General features: G+C 40.8%; 1 protein-coding gene across 1 annotated transcript in view; it reads right to left on the minus strand.

Moving 5' to 3' along the window:
- Positions 1-23,636, minus strand: part of LOC307253425 (plexin-A1-like) — a gene marked incomplete at its 5' end in the record, with an annotated part of 248,245 nt that overhangs the window by 130,826 nt on the left and 93,783 nt on the right. The window contains 5 exons of the mRNA XM_080031459.1: positions 1,379-1,478; positions 2,113-2,266; positions 4,694-4,817; positions 5,273-5,373; positions 18,046-18,177. Coding sequence (XP_079887585.1) covers positions 1,379-1,478; positions 2,113-2,266; positions 4,694-4,817; positions 5,273-5,373; positions 18,046-18,177 — 611 coding nt within the window. The remainder of the gene's footprint in view (positions 1-1,378; positions 1,479-2,112; positions 2,267-4,693; positions 4,818-5,272; positions 5,374-18,045; positions 18,178-23,636) is intronic.

Raw genomic sequence — 23,636 nt, forward strand, 5'->3', positions numbered from 1 at the left:
AGCAATTTTGGAATCAGTGTCTTGGACATTTGGACAAGTGGGCAGAAGGTGGTGGCTGGTGGGGATCTACCCATCAGCCCTTGAATAGTTATAGCTACTGTTAGCAGTGTTGTCAACTTTTAAGACCAATTTAGGGACTTTTATTTTATTCATTGAAGTGGCTACGAGGAACTTTCAGTTTGTATTCATTTATAGCGCCCCCCTTTGGACCAAAGCAGTAGTGTTTTTATCACACCAGCGCCTGCTGTCCTAAAGATCTTTGCTTGCGCATTCCGGCTGCACCTGCATTTGTTTAGTAAGTGAGTGAAAGAGAGACGGCAGGATGCATGAGTTAATGTATTTATATGTGAGTCAGATTAATAATGGTGATATGACCATGGTGAAGCAAAATAAACTGTGATTTAGTAGCGTTCATAAACACAGGATGTTCTGGTCTGCTGGCAGTAAATCGTTCCCGGGAAAAATCCCGGCGAGCAAAGGAATGAATAAAAACTACATAAAAATAGCATTCTTTTCACTGATGGTCTTGTTTGCAGTTTCAAGTAATGCATGATTGGAAAGAATACATTGCTCTTCTCTGACAAATAATATTTCATCACACTGTAGAAGTAAAAAAGATCATATTCTAGGATTAAATGTCATAAAAACAATTTTTTGTGTTGAAAACAGCATCCTATTTGGCCGATTCTGACCCATAATCCAGTGCACGCGTGAAGTGACCTCACATCAACGAAGCCTCCATATGAAAACAAACGGGGACGCAACGGATATAAAAGCAAGAGGAAAGATCACAGCTTAGTATGCCTCCTGCATTCTAACTAGATTATTTGTATCGTCGGATGTAGTATGTAGAATAGAAAAAAGAAAGAGTATGCGATTCGGAACGCAGGGAAACTTTCCCCATACTGAAATGAAGGTTCATTCACTGACGTGTTTTCACCACCAAAGCGTGGCTGCCTCTCTAGGTTAGGAATCGTTGTATTATTTCACTCCCCAATAGTTCCTCCATTGCTTAAGATTTAATTAACTAATTGATTTGTTAAAAAGCCGGAATACATTGAATAATGAATAAGCAAAGGGAGCACACACTGTTCGCTCCATTCTCCATTCTAGGAGTTATTTCGCAGGCCAATATTTCAGCACTATTGCTGTTGGTAAAGATCCACAGTCGGCCCCTCGTCAATTGATCAATGCTTTCCACCTTGCTGGGTGGGTGGGTGATGTCATTGTATATTGGAAAAGCCATTCAGGCTGTTTAACTAGTAGACAAAGTGGCTTATGCAGAGATTTATACTTTATTCCACTTTTATATCCACTCTGTCCATACTTAGAAACAAAACTCTTTATTTTGAAATAGGACAAAAACTTAAAGACTTACGATTGGTGGACGCTGCAGTTGTAAAAGACCAAGTCCACACTGGCAAACTTCTTCCCCGTCTCCTTGGACTTCAGATACAACTTGATAACACGTTGGTCGCCTGCACAGAGTCACACATGATCAGTGCTTCATGTCTTTTAGCAGTCCGTCTTTATGTCTAAGCTGCTAGCAGACCACCAGACACAGAATAAACACTCTCCTCACTGTCGTTTTAATTGATTTGCCTTTTGGAGTCATTGTTTTGTGGAGAATGCTTGTCGTCAAAATCAGTGAAGGAATCCAGTTTTAATACACAGCCTAGGCTCTGTAAACTGGCATGTTGCTTGCTACCGTGGGCCCCTTTTCTAAACATTGTTTTCAATGGATCGTGAGGAGATATTCACTGACTTTGACAAAAAGTGAAGTTGACAACAAGCGTTCTCCAGAGTGGCTGACTCGTACTGAATGCATTCCTTGATTGATTACAGCAGCATCCGTTGGTTGATTCCTTCAGAATGATTGTTAAGAATATGCCAATATGAAACCAAAAGTATTTTGAGAACTGGCCTTTTATAGAAAATACAAATGTCTATAATAAACATTTAATAACATTTTTAACACAGAAATGTTTAGGTTTCATGCCGATATGGTTTTGAGTTTTTACAGAATAGAATAAAAAAAATCCTCCAAGCAGCCTGACATTCCTCCATTTATATGCTGGAATGTTTTTATTTCTATCATTTATTTTTGTTCACCTTGGTCTCGTGTGATGGGGGCCACCTCTTTAGTGGAGGGAGACAGGCAGAAGATGCGCCCGCCGTAGATGCGTCCCTCTGTCTCCACAAAGTCCTCAAAGGAGCAGTTGACTCCAGCAGACAGACTGGGGACATTCTGAGCCTGAAGCACCAACTAGGGGAAGAGACACATGGATGTAAATCAGGGGTGTCAAACATACGGCCCGCGGGCCGGATCCGGCCCGCGAGATGATTTGATCAGGCCCGCGACCTGTAGAGCATACATTTCTGAGTATGTCAAAAAAAAAAGTAAGTCTCTAGCCCATTCCTGTGAGGAGTTATGATTTTTTAAAGAAATAACCGAAATGCTCACTCCTGCCGCTAGGGGGCAGCCTAAATAAAAAAAGCACATTTTAGCAACGTGGGAAATGGTAAATGGCAATCCTGCTTCACCGCTATTAATGTTTCCTCCAGTGCTTTATGGCAAAGTAAAAACCAAAAAAAAAAAAACATTTTTATTTTTAGTACATTTATTTTATTACTTTTTTATAAAAATAAAACTATTTTTATTTTTAGTGCTGAACAATTAATGTACTAGCAAGCGTGGTGTGTCTGCGGCTCTGTGTGCGCAAAACGAGCAGGAGCATGCTAGTGTAGGCCTACAAGATTTATTTCCTAATTTTCAATGCTGCTTTATTTTTATGTTTTAAATTGGGAAAAACGAATTCCAAAACAACCAATAACCTCTGTATTTAAAAATAAATCAAAACAGTAGAAGTTGCACTTTTATTTAATTGTATTTTGTCTGCATGTTTGCACAAAATGTGTCCCTGTACATATAGTAAACAAAATTGGACAACTGTAAGGTCAGTGCCTGTTGTATTTGTGTATTCAAATAAACAGTTGTTTATTTCATTAGTGCACATTGGCATCTTTGAGCAAAATACCCCCAAAATTTTTGCTGCGGCGCTACGCGCCGCACCTCCTATTCCCATGGCCGGCAGCAACCTTTACTAAGACATCTCCTGGGGGGTACAGAGATCCCTTGTGATCCGTGATAATGTAGGTTACAAATGTAGGCTGATAAAGCATATTACTGAAAAACAAAGTTAGGGATTTGGAGTTATTTTGCCATTATTTTACTAGTCCGGCCCACCTGAGATCAGAGAGGCTGTATGTGGCCCTCGAACCAAAATGAGTTTGACACCCCTGATGTAAATGGTAAATGGACTTGACTTATATAGCGCTTTTTAGAGGATTTTCTCAGCCCCAAAACGCTTTACATTTCTTACCACATTCACCCATTCACACACACACACACACTCATACACCGATGGCAGTAGCTGCCATGCAAGGCGCTCTCTGAACCATGAGGAGCAATTTGGGGTTCAGTGTCCCTTTGCCCAGGGACACTTTGACATGTGGCGGGTAGGCGGGGGATCGAACCTCCGAACCTGCACTCCAGAGGACGATCTCCTTAAGTAAGCAGTAAGTAAGCTTTTATTTATATAGCGCCCTTCACAGACCAGGGTCACAAGGCGCTTCACAATACACATTTTTTATACATACACTCAAACACCGATGGCAGTAGCTGCCAAGCAAGGCGCTGTCTGAACCATCGGGAGCAATTTGGGGTTCAGTGTCTTGCTCAGGGACACTTCGACATGTGGGTAGGCGGGGAATCGAACCTCCGACCCTGCACTCCAGAGGCAGACTCCCTACCCACTTTGCCACTGCCGCCCATGTGATGAACAACTTCAAATCCATGAACAGTAAGCAAGCAAGAGTGTTACCCTCCAACAGTAGAACATGCTGCTTAAAGGTATAGTTCAGTATTGTTCAAGTGTGGTCGAGGGACATATGCATTGTTAGTGTGTTACCTTATGGAGATGGAGATCAGAGCAGCCATTTTAAGGGGTTTGGAGGAGACAATGTTGTAGTCAGCATTGTACTGTGTCAGAGGGTACCAGCATAAAAACTGGTAAAAAAAAAATTTCACCACATACTGTATATAAATGCTAATCCAAAATAAATATCCGTGCAATTGTATGTAAATATATAGGATTTTTTTAACTGCTTTAGTTTGCCGCCAGACAGCCATTTCTTTTTTTGCCCTTGTTTACAGCATAGTTCGACCATGTATTACTGCGCCAACTCACACTGATGCAGTACAGCGTACTAGTCCCCAAATCAGCTGTTCTACTCAGAGTTACTACTTACATTTAGTGTACAATTGAAGGGATATTCATTTTAGCTTAGCATTTATACATATGAGAATTTTTTTTTTCTGCTGGTCCCCTCTCTAACAGTACAAGGCTGATGTCTTTTACAACGACGTCTCCCCCAAACTCCTAAAACACTAACTATGCCTAAGAACCTCACACAACCACTCTTCAAAAAAACTGAACTATCCCTTCAAATAAGTAACTCAAAACTCCCACTCACAATAATGGACAGACACAATAACCTCTCGTTTCACATTTATCTTTTTCACTTGTGCTGTCCATCTTTATTTCTACCACGTCTACCTGTCACACACATACACAGACAAACAGCATACACACACACACACACACACCACCAGTACTACACTAGATCATACCTGTACTTCTGACATAGTGACAGAGACAGTGTGGGGTTGGACAGACAGTCTGACACACTGCTCCACTCTGGTGGTGAAGCGCTGGGGCTCCTCTGCCCGCTCACAGCTGTCCTTCCTGGAGCATCTAGAGGAAGAACCAGACACAACAGTCACACCTCAGCTCAAATATCATCGCTGTCGGGCAGAGATCTCGTTTGTCCAAAACAAATGAACTCTTCAGTACCCGTGACTCCTGGAACCATTTACAGCAACACATTAAAATAAATACCTTCATATATATTTAACGAATTCAGACAAATGATCTTAAAATCTGCCGAACTCTACCTGTAACTTTAATGAGGCTATATTGTACTTTCACTCATTTCATTTTAATTTCAGCCATTCTACATCACTGTCTAAATGTTTCAATAGTTTTTTGTCTCTTTACCGTTGTTTTGCATGGTGTAGGGTGTATGGTGTATTTATTGTTGTTTTTCGCATTTGTTTGACCCGCCATCATTGAAAAAGAGGGTCACCCCCCTCAATTGATCTCTCCAGTATAAATAAAGGTTCAATGAGAACAATGAAATGTGCACTTACACATTATGTAGCACACACCAGCCACAGTGAGGGTCTCCTGATCCCAGGCACGTTCCACAAGAGGTGTACTGTTCACACATCTCCACAGGTACACGGGCCACCTGAAAATACAAGCACACACATCCACTTAACATCAACGTCATGATCAGACACATGTTTAGTACTGTCCGCTATTAAATACGATAGAAGATACTTTACTATTTGATTAAAGTGCTAAAAAAAACGTAATAAAAAAAACTTCCAACTTCACACTGCTGCAAACAAAATAGGTAAATGGACTTGACTTAAAGAGCTCTTTCTAGACGATTTTCTCAGCCCCAAAGCGCTTCACATTTCTTACCACATTCATACACACACTCGTACACCGATGGCAGTAGCTGCCATGCAAGGCGCCCTCTGAACCATCGGGAGCAATGTGGGGTTCAGTGTCTTACCCAGGGACACTTGGACATGTGTACACTCACAGTACGGAGAATACAGGAATCAGATTGTGAGGAGATCATTCACAAAACAAAAAATTCTCCAGAATCGCTGACTCCACCTTTAACTTTTTCATCTAGCGACATCATCAGGTCAAATGTGTGATGTGTCCAATTCTTTGGGTGTATGATTCACTATCATGTGTGCATCATCAGCAAGTCATTATGAGCATATCAGCAGGTGCATGTAAACATTTGTTCAATTCAGCAAAAAAGCACAAAATGTCCCTCCTTGAAACACAAGAGGACCAGGTTTGCTCATTGCCCGTGAATTCCTTTGCAAATGCATGCTATTGTACTTAACACCATTGAGATAAACATCAAGGATTACTTCTATTGTCTGCTAAATCTCTACCGGCTGACAACGGTGTGTGTGTGCATGACTAAGATAAGATGAAAATGTAATGATCTCTTTGGGGAAATTGGAAAAGAAATCAGTTATCAAACGATGTCATCTAATGTACCTGGAGAGAGAGTGAGACGGAGAGGGATTATCCTTTAAAATGTCCATCCTCCACAAGTAGTTTTTTCTTTGCAGTCAATAAACGGACATCTTTTCACCACGCACTAACCATCTGTCTGCGTGATTATCATGAAGAGTTCTATTGAATTCTTTATTTGAATTATGCTTTTAAGAAGGCATTTCCAAATGCTTAAATCACACCTGTTCAGTAAGGTATACTCTGTTCTAATTGACTGAAGTGTGGACCTTTGTGAAACATGATAGAAAATGCACTTTTAAGGCATTTTGTCAGAATTTTACTACCGTATAAGGGGTTGATCTACTAAACGTGTGCGCGTATAAAACACGTGCAAATGGGATTTCACCAGAAAAAAAAAACGTTCTAGCTGATCTACTGACGTTTGCTCACTGAGGATTGCCTGTCAAGTAACACGCGCTTGTCCATTTAGTAAATTTGTAAATGAATATGTAAAATCAGGTGTTTCTTCCCCAGTGTGCAACATATGGAAAGAGTAGATGCAATAAAGTGTATATAGCACACGCACTATATAGCACACGGCCTCATATCATTTTTGTGATTGCGTCTTTATTAAATGCGTTTGAAAAGCAGGTGTTAAACTGTTGCACACAGACGGCTGGTAAGGAGGAGACATAAAAGACATCAGATCAAGGTTTCTTTAGACTTGTGTTAAGTTTGGATAGACACAGAAACACAAATGATCCAGACATATCGCCCATCCAGCAATGCAATGCAATCTTAAGAGCTTTTGGATTGGAGTGAAGGGCTTATTTGTAGCCGCTCACGATTCACACAATACCTGCCTTACCAAAAGGCATTTTTCCTTGCGTCTGGGGTCATTCCAGCACACCTTAACTATTCCTGCTGGCGTCTCCCACAGCAGTGTGTCTACTGTCCAGAGACCTTAATGTTATAAGACATGGTCAGGTGAGCACACACAGGGCGCACAGAATGAAGCCAAACAGGGAGGGCCTTTAACACGTTGCTGTTTACTCATGTGCAACCTGTTTTATTTGCCAAGGCTTTATTTGATAAGCTATTTGTTCTTTGGTTCTCCTGCTCATGTCCTGCCATATTCTCATAATTCCACCAGTCCTCGTTGTTCTACCCAAAGCATTTGTTTTCTCACAGACTTTCCAATATCGTGTTTCTTTGAGTAATATATTAATATTGATTGGCTGGAGCTCAACAGTGCGTGTGTTTTCCTCTTCCAATAACACCTCTAATCCCATGGCATTACATTTGCCTTTGTGCTTGATGTCACTCTGCTCTCCGTCCAAACACAGAAACCAGTTTTTCCGCATTTAATCTTAGTTGATCACACGCAAACACCAACTTGCGAGGACATCACAATAGACTTACATTAGTTCTTGGAGACTTACCCTAACCCTAACCTTAACCTAAACCTAAGTCTACCCTCACCTAAAAGCAAGTCTTCACCCTAAAATGTCATTATTGCGTTAAGGGGACTTCCATTTTGTCCCCAACAGGAAGGTACGTCCCCACAATATCACTGTGTAAACGGCAAAATCTCCCCACAACATGAGTTATACCAGCCGACACACACAAACACACACACACACACACACACACACACACACACACACACCCACACACACACACACACACACACACACACACACACACACACACACACACACACACACACACACACACACAAAGTTTTCAGAGTTATCTGGGGCAGTCGTTAAATACTTTAACACATCAGTGACGACCAAAGACACGCTCACCTGTACCTGCAGCTGGCTCAGTGAGGTGAAGTACAGCATCAATAACAGTACAAAGGCAGGGGGGTAGTGGGGGGGGGGCACAGGGTGAGCTGGGGATTCTAATTCAGGCAGCAGGCACAGCAGTGGAGACACCTTCACAGAGAAAACTATTTTGTGAACGGTCACAAGACTTGTTTTGTTTGTTTTGTTACTACTCTACCTTCAAGCAGTTAATCAGGCTCATGTATCATTATCAAACACTGCTGCTTTATTGATAAGACGCAAATGCACCAGTTGCATTTCATGTCACTGTATTATTCAAGTCATGTCTGCATCCTATCCTTTATTTCTCTGAGAGCATTAGTGAACTGAACTTCCCACCGTCTAGCATTTGAAACCTCAATGGTCTTCCCAATGGTGTTTTATATTGCACAGAAAATTCCTTTGCACTATTTAGTATTTAGAATTTATCTTATGTAAATATTGTTTATGTGTATCTAATTTAACTATATTTTTTTATTTCATTGTTTCATTCTAACTGCACTGTGGGTCAGAGATAAATGCCATTTTGATTCTGATGTATGTCTTGCATATATCAGTACTGACAATAAAAGACCTTGACTGTTGACTTGGTCGTCCTCATGATCCAGGTCTGCTGCCCTCCTCCACTGGGCTCTGCTCTAGTTGATGCTTGTGTGTGAGCAAAATGGTCTCTAGATTTTTGCATCCAAACTTAACACACAGTACAACACAGCATGTTGCCCTTCATTTTGGGTGTGGGGACGATTTATATACAGAATGTAAGATAAAGTACCATGTAGTATTTAGGTCATGGTCCTGCACACAGCAGCTGCTGGTCACTTTAGACTCAGACACTACTAAGCCATCTGCTGAAATTCATAAATGTGAAGATACAACCCCACTTCCAAAAAAGTTAGGATGTAATGTAAAACGTAAAACAGAATGGGTTATCCTGTTAATCCTTTTTCACGTACAATCAAGGCGAAAGCAATACACAGGCAATATAGTTTATGTTTTACCATATCTATTTAATAACTTTTTTTCATGAATATATGGATATTTAGAATTTGATGCCAGCAACACATTTCCAAACAAGTTGGGACAGGGGCATTAGACTCGGGAAAGTCTAGTAGAATGTTAAAGAAAATACCTGTTTGGAACATTACTGACATAAACATGTTAACTGGTAACAGGTGATATTATCATGGATAGATACTGTATAAAGGGGGATCCCGTAAAGGTTCAGAATTCACAAGCAATAATGGGGTGAGGCTCACCACTTTGTGAAGAACTGCAGACGAAAACAGTCCAACAGTTTAAAAACAAGATTCCTGCTAATAATTGAATGATTTCACCATCTACAATCCATAATATAATAAAAATATTCAGAGCATCCAGAGATATCTCTGTGCGTAAAGGCCAAGGTCCACAATTAAAATATAATGCCCATGACCTCAGGAGGCACTGCATTACAAAATGACATGATTTTATAAAGGATATCACTACATGGGTCATGGAACACTTCAGAGAACCATTGTCGGTAAACACAGTTTGTCGCTACATACACAAATGCAAGTTAAGACTCTACCATGCAAAGTGAAAGACATATATCAACAACATCCACACATGCTGCAGACTTCTCTGGGCCTGGGCTCATCTGAGATGGACTGATGAAAAGTGGAACAGCTGTGGTCTGATGAGTCTACATTTCAAATACGTTTTTGTAAATCATGGACGTTGTGTCCTTACGGGCTCCAGAGGAACAGGAATAGATAGATAGATAGATAGATAGATAGATAGATAGATAGATAGATAGATAGATAGATAGATAGATAGATAGATAGATAGATAGATAGATAGATAGATAGATAGATAGACGTGGGTGTGTTAGTAATATATTCATACAGTTGCAACCCTACCAAGCTTCCATAACATCACACATCTATATCTCCCCCTCCTTCCGTGTCACTCTGATAACACCATAACTTGTGTCAGATTCATAGCATGATAATAGAAAAACCCTGTGTCAGATAGCTATTGTAATGCTTCCATCAGCACACACACACAGGCTTCTTTACAGAACACCAAATAGCAGCAAAATTGCAGTCATTATTCGCGCCTGGACAAATATCACATAGCTTTGTAGTAATACAGCCTGACATAGAGGGAGAATACATGTCACACTCAAGCACAACAGCGCAGAGAGAGAGAGAGAGAGAGCAGTTTATTCAATGGGGCTCAGCGCAGAGAGAGAGAGAGAGAGAGAGAGAGAGAGAGAGAGAGAGAGAGAGAGAGAGAGAGAGAGAGAGAGAGAGAGAGAGAGAGAGAGAGAGAGCAGTTTATTCAATGGGGCTCAGCGCAGAGAGAGAGAGCAGTTTATTCAATGTGGCTTTGTGCTAGTGGGGCGGATGATGTATTCCAATGGAACAGTTCAATTATTGAGTTTTTTAGAAAAGCAGATAATGGGATGGGAAACGATGGGAGAGATGCTCAAGCCAGAGACTCTTTGTCTTACCGAGGTGGTGGCTAGGGAGCGTGTGTGTGTGTGTGTGTGTGTGTGTGTGTGTGTGTGTGTGTGTGTGTGTGTGTGTGTGTGTGTGTGTGTGTGTGTGTGTGTGTGTGTGTGTGTGTGTGCGTGCGTGTGTGTGTGTGTGTGTGTGTGTGTGTGTGTGTGTGTGACGGTAAGTAAGTGAGAGCCACCTATTTATATTAAATATGGCGTTTTCATTCCTGGCCTATTTGCCGCTGTAGATGGGGAAACACATTGGTGTATGGACAGTGTAGGGAGGAGGAGGGGAGACAGGACAGGAGAATTAGGAGCAAGATGGAAAAGAATGAAATCACAGTAGAAACAAAATGTCATCTTGTCGACAAAATCACTTTTGGTCAAATCAGTAAAGATCTCCCAACCTCACCACTGCTTCCTGTCTGTACTGTGAATGTGCTGAAAAACAATCTGGTGTTAATACACAGCCTCTGGGCTCTGTTAACGGGCATGTTGCTAGCTCCTTGGGCCCCCTTTGTTAAAACAGTGAAGTTAAGTGTACAGGCATCATAATGTATGTTATTTAGAATCTATTCATTAATCTTTATCCCCTTTTTATACTTTACCAGTCGCCAAGGCTAACAAGAACTTCTGCATTTGTATGTGTTTGAGTTTTTTTACATACTTTATCTATTTTATTAAACAATACACAATAATGTGTCTGAATGTAAACCATTTGTTCATTTAAGCTCATTAGCAAAATAAAGAAATCATTTTGGAATAAGAAAAATACCTTTTTTTTTTTTCATACGCACAAAATGCATACCGAAACCAAACCGAAACCGTGACCCAAGAACCGAGGTTGTCTGACTGTATTGTTGCATCCCTACAGTTTACAGAGCCTAGGCTGTGTATTAACACCAGACTGTATTGTTGCATCCCTACAGTTTACAGAGCCTAGGCTGTGTATTAACACCAGATTTGTTTTGCAGCGCACTCACAGTACGGGCAGGAAGCAGATTTCGAGGAGACCTTAACTGATTTGACAAAAAGTGATTTTGTCGACAAACGTTCTCCATAATCACTGACTCCATATTTAATGTCAGTCTGCAAAGTGATGATGGAGAGTGTTTCTGGAGAGAGACACCTTTCAGTGGTATTCAAAACTATTTAGTCCCTTTTTTTGGTCATTGAAAGAGGGATAGCATAGCAGGTGATAATACAAATAAACAATTTAAAAGCTATTAATGATCTTCCCTCAATTGGTTCAGGATAGAGAGACGCTCTTAATTCTGCCCCATGACGGATGAGTGGAGAGGGAGGAGAGAGTGTGGAGGGAGGAGAGAGAGAATGGGGGGATGCAGGGAAGGAAGGATGGATTAGAAAAACAAAAAAATGGGATTGCAACTGATGTTTCATTCCACACATGGTGCCACGGTGCGCTCCCTAGCTATCTGCAGCCATATAGGCCCAGCTGTAATTGTCCCATCTGTATAATATAGTGGGGAGAATATAAGGCTACACAATATAAAGCTGATGGATGGCTCATTCTGCTAGCAAGATGGGTTTTTAAGACAGCCATGCAAACACACATGGACCTAGTGTGCCAGCCCAATATGCAATTAGTGATGTGTGTGCACAGTTTGACCAAATGCAGTGACACAATTTTGGTAAATGAAGATGGTCTGCACATGGCACATTTATAAACTGCATGAACCTTAACCTTAATTCAATGAAAACAACAGCGTGCGCGAACTTAGAAGAGCTACCAGTATGAACACACACACACACGCGCACACATGCACGCACACACACACACACACACACACACACACACACACACACACACACACACACACACACACACACACACACACACACACACACACACACACACTGTATACAGTATATGTATTATACAATAATTATAGGATCCATAAAACACACACTGTATTCCTTCCAGAAGTGTTTTGATTTAAAAAAATATTTGATTGATTTATCCGTCCAGTTTCTTCCTTCTTTCTTGCATTCATATACACACACACACACACACACACACACACACACACACACACACACACACACACACACACACACACACCTCAAATACACTTTGTGCTAGAGTGTTATGCTAGAGAAAGCCTTCACCAGAAACCCTCCCGACCCATCCATTGCAGGGCTGTACAGTGCGACAGTTTTGATCGCATTTGCTACTGAAATTGATCACGTGCGATGATGAATACAAGTCCAGTCGCACCAGTGCTAATGAGCATATGCTGTCTGTTTGAGACACAGAGGAGCGCTGCACAACACTGCTTAGAGGGCTCTACATTAAAACTCTCCAAATGCGGGTGAATGTAGTCTTAGGCAAGTAAGTTATTAAGTCTACCCTCCACTTTGGCTGGTGAAAGATGTGTGCTCGGGATCTGTGCTTGTGCGGCGAGATTATAGCGTCTAACTTCACCAACGGTTAAAAACAGGAAGGAGACGGCTCCCTTTACATTAAGGCAGTCAAGTTAGCGCGTGTGCAAACAGAACATTTCCTGTGCGCCTTCACAATAAAAGTCGGTTACTAGCCAAATGCGAGTTGACTTTTATTTTGAAGCAGGTAAGAACAGGAAGTTAGGCCGCTTCACAGCCCTGCAGTCAACAGCAGTAACTATCTATGATAGTAACTGACAAAGATTGACACAACCTATTTAACTTGGCCTAAATTGTATAAATATGTTGACTAATTTATTTAATAGGCTATGTGTTCAATGTTTTAAAGTATGGTTTTCATTAAAAGAATGAAATGTTCTAAAAATGTTTGTTATTATTAGCCTAATATAATAATGATATGTTTATAAAAATATATAGGTATAGACATTATTTTTATAGTTCTATGGGGGGGAAATAATTCTGAATCAGCAAAAAAATTGCCATTGGCAGGTTAGACTCTTTTGTCTAAATTGCAATCAGTGCACCCCTATTCATTTTTCTACAATTACTACTGCACACTAGGATATCATATTCATTGAGAATCTCAAATAAAACCAAGATGACATGCTCAAAGGTAATTAGAGCTAAATGCAAGGGTTAGGGTTATGCAAGTTTTCGATCATACTTTGTGTGCTACCAAATCTATTTTTGTGCTACTGAATTTTTTTGCTTGCTAGCACCAGTGCTACCACTTTAAAAAATAAGCGTACAGCCCTGCATTGGGCTTGACGCAGACTGTTAATGAGAACAGAAGCAACAGCTAGCAGCTCTTCTAGCAGCATTTCCTTTCTTGTTGCCAACGCGAGAAAGCGATCTTATCTGTAAAAAAGGCTGGCAGAGCTATTTCTCCCCCAAAGTAGCTGTTTGCGTCTTCTTGGGAGCCAATATTTATTTCTGATTATGCAAACAATCTTTATATAAAGTCTGTTGCTATTGGTCAAATCCAACCAGGGGCTTCAGCAGTCGGTAAAAGTCAAGTATTAAAACTTGAACTTTAGACAGCAGTCGATTGAGGCACTATACAACGTCTTGTCCAGAGACATTTAACTACAGCAGCGACGCAGTGGGTAGGAAGATCATCCTCTGGAGTGCAGGGTTGTAGGTTCGATCCCCCGCCTACCCGCCACATGTCGAAGTGTCCCTGGGCAAGACACTGAACCCCAAATGGCTCCCGATGGTTCAGAGGGCGCCTTGCATGGCAGCTTCTGCCATCGGTGTATGAGTGTGTGTATGAATGGGTGAATGTGGTAAGAATTGTAAAGCGCTTTGGGGCTGAGAAAATCATCTAAAAAGCGCTATATAAGTCAAGTCCATTTGACCAGACATAAACAGTTGTTTTGTACTTGAAATGACAGCGTCTTTAAGCACATACTGTTAACCCTCCCTGTCACGTATTTCAACTTTCCCCAGCAAAAACCAATTAGCTGAGAGGACCTAGCGGTGCTCTCCTCATAGATTTCTGTATGGTCTCCTTATTATTCGCCCCTGTCCCTGTCTTTACTAACACTTTTTTTGAGGCAAGTTCAAAGTTGGACAAACACCAAAAAAGACACTGCTTACATTTATTGTAAAGCAGCGAACGGCAGCCTTTTTTCTGCCCGACAGCCAAGTGCAGTAAAATGCTGAGTGAATTGAATATGAACTGTGTCTGATGTGGTGCCAGCCAGGGGCTAGGGTTTCTCCACTGTGCAAGTACAGTACGGTTCAGTAGATTTCTGTACTGTGGCTAGATCGATACCCAGAGGTACATCATCATCATAGGGGCCATTATGCCACTGTCTGAACGGCCCTCAAACAGACGCGTTGTCTGCCAACAGGTCACCTTACCAAGCTGTTTGACAAAAGCACACACGCTTGACCTTGGCCCTGTGCGCTTTAGTAGTGGAAATGTGCTGGTCACACTAGCCCTGCTTTCAAATACCTATTCTTCCCTGCTATTTAGTATGGTAGAAAAAAAGATTTAAGATGTCCAAATATTTGTGGTCAGATTTAGTATGCTTAAAAATCTCAACCGGATGCAGTAGGCAGAGATTTTAAGTGTTGAAATCAGCATGCTATTAGGGGCGATTCTGACCCACAATCCAGCGCCCACCGGATGTGAGGACACATGGACGGAGCCTCCGTATGAAAACAAACGGGATGCAACGGATATATGAGCAAAGAGGCAAAATCAAGGCGCAATGTTACGATGAAATAAATAATAAAAAGTATGTCCCAATTGTATTCCATGATCAGATGTAGTATGCAGAATAGAGAAAAGAAAAGAGTATGCGATTTGGAACGCAGGGCCTACCAGAGACTGGGCATGGCCTCACCGGTATGATCTACAGTAGTACAAGAAGTAGAACGAAAATCTCAAAATATCACCCCAAAAAAAAAAAAAATAATAATATTTGGCTCTATTAGTTTGAATTGTAATAGAATAATGACTAATGTGGATGGGGAAATGAATTGAGTAGAACGCCTTGCATCATAGCTGTACAGCAATAACACTGGTAATGATGTGATAAGTGAGTCATTTGGTACAAAGGTTGAGTAGAAATCAATAGATTATGAGCTGTAATCCACTTTAGTCATTTGACTTCAAAAGCAATTAAGTGATGTCACCCATAGGGACTCGGAGGATAGAAGAAGAAATACGCCCGTCTCACTGACGTCCGCACACAGACACACTGGCCATGACAGGATGAAAAATATGTCTTGCCCCCGACATTTTTTTTATTAGGTCGGCACAATTTTGGCCATGTAACCGGGAAACAACGGCAATAATAAAAATTGATTTAGTGCCGTTGTTCAATCTTTTTATGAGGGCAAAAAATGATGTGATACGACTGAACCCATAGAGACGCACCGAAGGCTCAGACACAGAGAGACCGTGTGTGTGTGTGCGCGTGTGTGTGTGTGTGCGCGCATGTGTACATGTGTGTAAGAGTGTGTGTGTGTAGAAGAGACACAAAGAGAGCCATGTATAAATCCATCGCTCGCTAATCGAAAACTCTCCTCTGGCGGTGGATCAGACAGTTTTATGTTTACGCACCGTGTGTGTGTGCATGCTAATATGTGAGCCACTGCTGCTGTACAAGATACGCAGTCTATACGCCGCGGTTCAAAACCAGCCCTTTAATTATGTGTGTGAGTGGATATGGGGAAAGGTAAATTGCTCTGTCAGGGATTGGGAAATGGGCTGGTTTGATGTTTGAGCTCTCTTCACTTGGCATTTCTATTATTCAACAAGGAGAGAGGGAAGGAGTGCAGGAGGAGAAGAGGAGGCTGAATGTAGCTACTCATACCTTACTTCTAACAGTGACAGGCTTTCAAGTTCCATGGAGTCCTAATGCAAAGACTAACCCTGCGTTCCAATACCCATACTTCCAGTATGCCAGAAAAAGATTTAGGATGTCCCAATACATGCACGTCAATTGTAGTATCCTGAAAATACCTAGATGTCCCACTAACTCCAATAGCATTTTGCAGTATTCATCTTTATTCTTGACATTTTTCGACATATTGAAAAAAAATATCTTCCTTATCTGATTTTTTTTTCTCTCCCGTGGCCCTTAAACTCTTCTGTACTTTAGTATGTAGTGTAGTAAAAAGAAAGAGTATGTGATTTGGAACGCAGGGCAGAGGTCTGTGAGCCAATAGGAAGGAGTGTATGCTTCCTGCTGCACACATTGTTTTGGTGTTATGGTCAGAACATTTATCAGTTTGGGTTTGAAAAAAAAAGCAAAAAAAGAAGCTCTGGTAGATCCATTGTGCACTTTGCGCCTACAGTACACACCACTAGACAGCAGTCTGGCAGTGTTGGTAACACCTTAAACATTCAGCAGCTAAAGAGCCAGATGTTTGCCTTATAGATAGTCAATCTCACAAATATATTCCAAATGCCTCTCATCTCGCTTATCTCCCAGTTAAAGGCCTACTTCACCAGTTGGAATATGAAAGTGTATTGAACTCGGAGATCCTATGTAGTATAAATATGCAAAAAAAAATGAAATCGGATAATCCTAGCCTGAGAAAAGGCAGAAAGAGTGTTTTATACTCTCACTGTCTAACCCTACATTTTCCTTCTTGTGACATCACAGTAAGGGTTAGGATTAACAGGACAGCTGGGCCAAGGGAAAACTGAGGGAAGACTGAGGGAAGAAAAACCTCATTCTTTATATCATAATAGCGATTTTATAATGATAGAACGCCGGTTCCGTATGGGTGAAGTATTCCTTTAAATACCATTGTAAACGTTAATACATTTTGATAATCAAATCCAAATCCAATATTCAAGCAATCTCACTGAACATGTACATGTCTACTTCCTGGACTGCTCTCATAAATAGAAGGGCCTTATTCCCACTGTCACATCATCACTGACTCACCATCAATTGCTATCAATTACCCTCCACTTCCTCTCTGCGCTCACACATGGAAGTCAATTCTGTGTAATTGCTGGTAAACGACACAGCACTCACATGGCGGTCACTGTCTACGTACTGGAGAAGTCTCGTTGAAGGTTATCATCACATCCCAGTCATTAAGCATTATGAGATAAGAGAGACACGTAGGTAAATGCAGCTTCAAACTCACAGGAAATAAGTCATTCCAAGATAAGAACCCCCAACATGCTTAGACTGAAGGATGGTATTGTACACATTACTATAGCAGATAAGGCCACAATGACAAAAGACAAGTCAATGCATTTTAAAATGTAAAACATAATAGCACATAATATGACTAAGCACAATTTGCAATCCTAACTTTGCACTTATGTTCTGCAAATGTGCTCGCTTTCATGGAGAAAACACATTTAATTAATATGTTGTATGATCATATATTTTTGCTAGGAAGCTGAAAGACATCTACTCTATTCCTCAAATGTGCCGGTTTGTAGCGTTCTCTCTTCTGATTGGTTATCAGCAGTGGGATCCCGAAAAGTTTATTTGAAGATTACATGCAGAGCGAGTGACTGAGAGATCGGCTTTATGAAACGCGCACACTATATAAGTGATCACTGTATGAATAAAGAGCGATTGAACACTTATATTAACATAAATAAATTGCTTACTTCACCTTTAAGTGTTGATGCATGTGCTTCTCCTACCTGTGTGTCTGTGAGGGCGTAGAGGTGCAGGTGGTCGGGGCTGAAGAGCAGGTCTCTCAGTAAGGGGCTGCCGTCGCTCACCGCCACGCTCTCATACAGCAAGGCAGGCTGGGACACGGAGTTCACCAAGATCTGGAAGAGGACACAGCAACAAAAAAAATTGATTAAGATAAGAATCAATCCAATGTTTTTTTGTGTGTTTTTTGGTGGGGAAAGCTGAAGTATAAGACAGATATCCTTGTTGAATCTGATGTATTAACTGGCGAGGTGTACTGCATGTATACCTTTCCATTTGGGTTGGAAACCTTTCAAATGTTCCAAACTTTTACTGACTTTGAAAAGTATGTCTTTCTCTGTCCTGTGCTGTGTATTGGTGTGTGTGTGTGTGTGTGTGTGTGTGCGTGCGTGCGTGTGTGTGCGTGTGTGTGTGTCCCAGTTGTGACTGTCCAAAGGTCTTTTGTTTTTAGCAGTCCCCCTATGTTGCTCCTACATGAACAAAAAACCACACACTGAAACTTGTATTGATGTGAGCCTGACCTTTCGTACCCTTTGTATTTCTAGCTCGGATGGTTTCTCTCTCCCTTTATCTCTCTCTCTTTTTGTGTCAACAACACTCTATCATTCATGCTCACACACACACAAACTAAAAGTTAGAAAAACTTTATTTGTCCTTTCTAAAGCTGCTAAATGCCCTGGGCCGCCGTACCATTTATGGTGAATGAAGGACTGTGTCTTAGCACCCGCGCGTCTGTGTCTGTGTGTGACGTTTGTGCATGTGTCTATGTATGAACGTGTGTGTGTGTGTTTTTGCATGTTTATGTGTATGTCCGTGTGTGTGTGTGTGTGTGTGTGTGTGTGTGTGTGTGTGTGTGTGTGTGTGTGTGGGTGTCTGTCTTAAGGAGCAGGGGGCGTCCTCTGCCCTACAGCCCAGGGCAGAGGGCAGGTGGCGGGGGATTGAGGTCAGGTGGCACAGAGCAGCCTGGAGCTTCTCATCCTGTCTGCTAGCCTGCAGGTGTCTGCTCTCCTACTGTGACCTGTGGCCTCTGGAACTACAAAACAACGGTCTAGCTTAAACCGGATTTTTTTTTTTCCTTTTCACATTTAGACGGCAGTGTTTTGAAAGCCTTCCGCATGCATACGGTTGGCCTGGACACGAAACATACCTACATGGCTTTAGTACGCAGGCCAGGCCAGTAGTTGGAGATCCCACTCGACAAAGAAACACATTCCCAAAGTCAAGCTTATAGTTTATCCAAAAAGGTCCACTTGAGTACGAGGAACTTTGATTAACCCCTAAACTAAATCGATTTGAACTCTTTCTCCTTTTAGAATCTACACTGGCATTTTGTTATACTTATTACTTCAATAAATACCTAAATAAACCAACTCAACACACAAGGTTATATTATCAGAGTTTCAAACAAATGCCATTTCATATGTGTTGCTGTTGGAACCAGCTTCATAAACGCCACACTCTCTGTAGTGTAGATATTTACTCATTTCAATTCAAAACCATAAAAGTAAAGGGGGCGACACAGGGGCCATCCATCATCCAGATAGATTCTCACATTGTGGTTAAGTTATTAGTAGACAGCTCCAGGATAGAAGATGAAAGAGAAACGCCGCTACAAAAGCACTGTCAACCTGTTGTAAAACGGCTCTTATTAAATATGCTTTTTATAACTGCTCCCAGGATGGTTATTAGACACAGAAAAGCAGCTTCCCTCTTTGAAGTTACTGACAGATTATGAGTCATTAAAAACACACTGCTTTATTTAGTGATGAGTTAGTTAGCTCTTCAGAAATAGACAATCATACGTGCTTTAACGTGCCTGATCAGTGCACTGAACATAACATCGCTGCTAGAACTCTGAATCTATTCATTACTCAGCCTGCACATCACAATGCCTTAAATGTACATCCAGTTGATTGCATATTGCACATTGTAAATATTTTTCATCACATTGCACATTTCATTTGAACTTATCTACTTTTTACTTTCTATTCTATTTTATACATACTGTTTTATATTGCACAGAAAATTCCTTTGCACTACTTAGTATTTAGAATTGATCTTGTGTAGATATTGTTTATGTTTATCTTATTTAACTCTATTTTTTTTTTTTTTTTTTAACCTTTATTTATACAGGTAAATCCCATTGAGACCGAAGACTCTTTTGCAAGGGAGACCTGTTTTCCTTTCCCACGTTACCATTCACACACACATTCATACACCGATAGCAGGCTAACTATCGACATTCACACAAGGCAAGGTGGGTTAAGTGTCTTGTCCAAGGACACAACAACTATGACACAGGTGGCAGGGCGGGGATCGAACCTCCAACCCTTTGATCATCGGCCGACCCGCTCTACCAACTGAGCCACAGTCGCCCCTATATTTTTTTATTGTATCGTTCTAACTGCACTGTGGATCAGAGATAAACGCCATTTTGATTCTGATGTATGTCTTGCATATATCAGAACTGACAATAAAAGACTTTGACTTTGACTAGGATTCAAATGATCTACAAATCCATTTGTTCCAAAAACATATTGGTGTTTTGAACCTAGGCAAAGTGCTACATCGAGTCAGTGACGTCAACAGAATATTAAGGCAAGACACTGCAGACATCTCACTTTGGAGATTTGTTTTCTTTGTTGCTTCAATTATAACATGTCTTCTTTCATATGAGTATTAATGAAAGGTCCATAATATTCATTTAGGAGTTTATTTGACTTAACCTCGTCTGTTTGCGTCTGTATATTTCTCCTATACAACCATGTTTAACGGACATTATCTCAACATAGTTTTTTTTTCAATACTCTTAACATTAAATCTCATATTCTTAGGCACTTACATCAACTAAACTTTCCATTCTTAGCACTATTCTGGAAGATTGTAACAGAATGATATGTTCATTATGTTGTTAATTGTCTGATTTATGAGACATTTTTCTTCTTAAACACATTGTGAAAAGCATTTCTAAGACCTGTACATAGTATTTTTTGATTAATAAAAATGAAATAAGGCTGTATCCAAAATCTGTTCTGTAAACACTTTGGAAATACATAACTGATATGTTGTACAAATTAAATAGATATTCTAACTCTGGCTTCAACCAACATCTAGATTTTAGTTTTTTAAAGAGATGTACATTTAAGAATAATTGGCATATTTATTCAAACATTTAAAAGAACATTTTAATAGAAATCTTGTGCAACATGCATCGTGTCTTTGAACTTTCAGTTGGAGTAACACACACACACACACACACACACACACACACACACACACACACACACACACACACACACACACAGTGTTGCTATTGCATGAAAACTACTGCTTCCACAACTCTGCATTGTGGAGAAAGTTTGGAATCAGGAAAAAGCTAGAGGTGACTTTATGAGTTTGCGACCCCATGCCCATGACTTTGGGCTTCCATCCCCTCTTTTTTCCCTTGCTTCCCCGTCCTGTGTGTCCCTCCCTCGGACCGCTCTGTCTCTCTATCCTCCTGGGATTATAGGCTCATTACCAAACCAACACTGATATTACCAAGGACACTCTCTTACACACACACACACTCCACACTTTTGTCAACTCCAAAAGAGTAGACAAAAGTGCACCACACACACACACACACACACACACACACACACACACACACACACACACACACACACACACACACACACACACACACAACAGACTTTTGAACAAACAGTATTAGTCATTTTCCCTGCGAGGACACCTTCAGTGTGTGTATTCTAACTGTGTTGTGCTGTATAGTCAGAAGTAACTTCACAGGAGCCACTTTGCAAGAGCAACACAGAGTATGAAAGGAGACAGAGAGAAGAAGTGCGTGCATGTGTCATATCGCAGGTGGCGTGTTATTTTTAAACCAGGGCACCCACTTACTGTGTATTTAAAACGTATGAGTCGTGTTCAAAAGTGAAGTTAGTGTACTACTGGAATGTCCTCGTTTCAACGGTGTGAACTCAGCGCTGCTTGATTTCCAGGTTAAGTGAATGTTCAAGACAACCCAACAACTGTGAACAATTAAAGGTTCAGTAAGCCGAATGGTCAATTTAGCTAACTTCCTGTCATGATGCACTGCGGTCTTCAAGCAGTGAGTTATCTAGCATCATCTCAGATCCGAAAGTGTGATAAAACATGACAAAAACCATCAAAACAGACATTGGGAAGGATTTTTACCTGCTCTGCCATTGTAGGCGCATAAACATTCACCCATCTGTCGCTCTGCGAGTGCACCAGCAGTGAGACGGGTGCCGTTTTGTAGCGTTCTCTCTTCTGATTGGTTAGTATAGTGGGATCCCCAAAAAGTTTATTTGCCGATTACATGCAGAGCGGGTGACTGAGGGATCGGCTTTATGAAACGGGCACACTATATAAGTGATCACTGTACGAATAAAGAGCGATTTAACACTTATATTAACATAAATAAACCGCTTACTTCACCTTTAACATTGTGTAATGATTACACAACAGGTAGATAGTATGAAACTTCCTTACAAGTTAGACTGAATAACCAACGCATAGTCATATCCCATTTCTTAAAGAGGCATTTGGCAATAGCAAATATAAACCTTCCCTGTGTGAGCATGTCTTGAAATTGCACCAATATGGCAGCATTTAGTTAAGTAATAGTTATAAACAGGCAGGATTGTAGGTATGTAAAAACAACTGACAATCCTACAATATTGCACTATAAAATCCTTGCACAGGGAACTGTTGTCATGCAATTATAATATAAACATATAAGGTGTGCCTTCTCACATAGCAGTGTGGGGTTGTGCATATGCAGTTTGCATGTTCAGTTTGCTCAGTCTCAACCTGGTATATCCTTGCACATTTTTAAGTGGGTTCCTGGAGCTTCTTTTTTGGTAGGAATAGAGTTGATATATAACCCTAAACCTGGGTATCACATATAAGGTGTAGTGAGACAGAGAGAGAGATGCTCTGTGTGTGTGTGTGTGTGTGTGTGTGTGTGTGTGTGTGTGTGTGTGTGTGTGTGTGTGTGTGTGTGTGTGTGTGTGTGTGTGTGCGTGCGTGCTTGCCTGTGTGTGTGTGTGTGTGTGTGTGTGTGTGTGTGTGTGCAAAAAGTGAACAAAGGGCAGTAATGAGGTTTGGTTGGAGAGCAGTGATTAATACCATGCTAGGTTCAGGGACCGGTCGGAGCGTAGGGTCGGATGGACTGGACTATCAACTCTACATTCTTTTTCCTTTTCTCAAAAAAACACTTTTAAACCGTCTTTGATCAGATTTATTTTCCAGCGGTTGTGTTTTACTTTCTTTATCCCCATCAGTCTTCCTCCCTTGGCTTATTGCAGGTTTACAGCTGTTCTATTCTATGTCTATGCCTTTTTTTCTCACTCCCTTTTGACTCCATTTACTTCTTAGATATGCAGTGCAAAACAACTGAGCACATATATTAAAATATGATATTGAACAAACAGAGAGGTACATGCAAATAAATACATGTAAAAAAGTAAAACATCAGCTAATTAAATACCTTATAAGAAAGGGAAATAACAGCTAAAAAAAACTAGTCAGGGTTGTCCATGACCCA

The sequence above is a fragment of the Ammodytes marinus genome (assembly GCF_949987685.1).
Source record: "Ammodytes marinus genome assembly, chromosome: 7".
Lineage (NCBI taxonomy): Eukaryota > Metazoa > Chordata > Actinopteri > Uranoscopiformes > Ammodytidae > Ammodytes > Ammodytes marinus.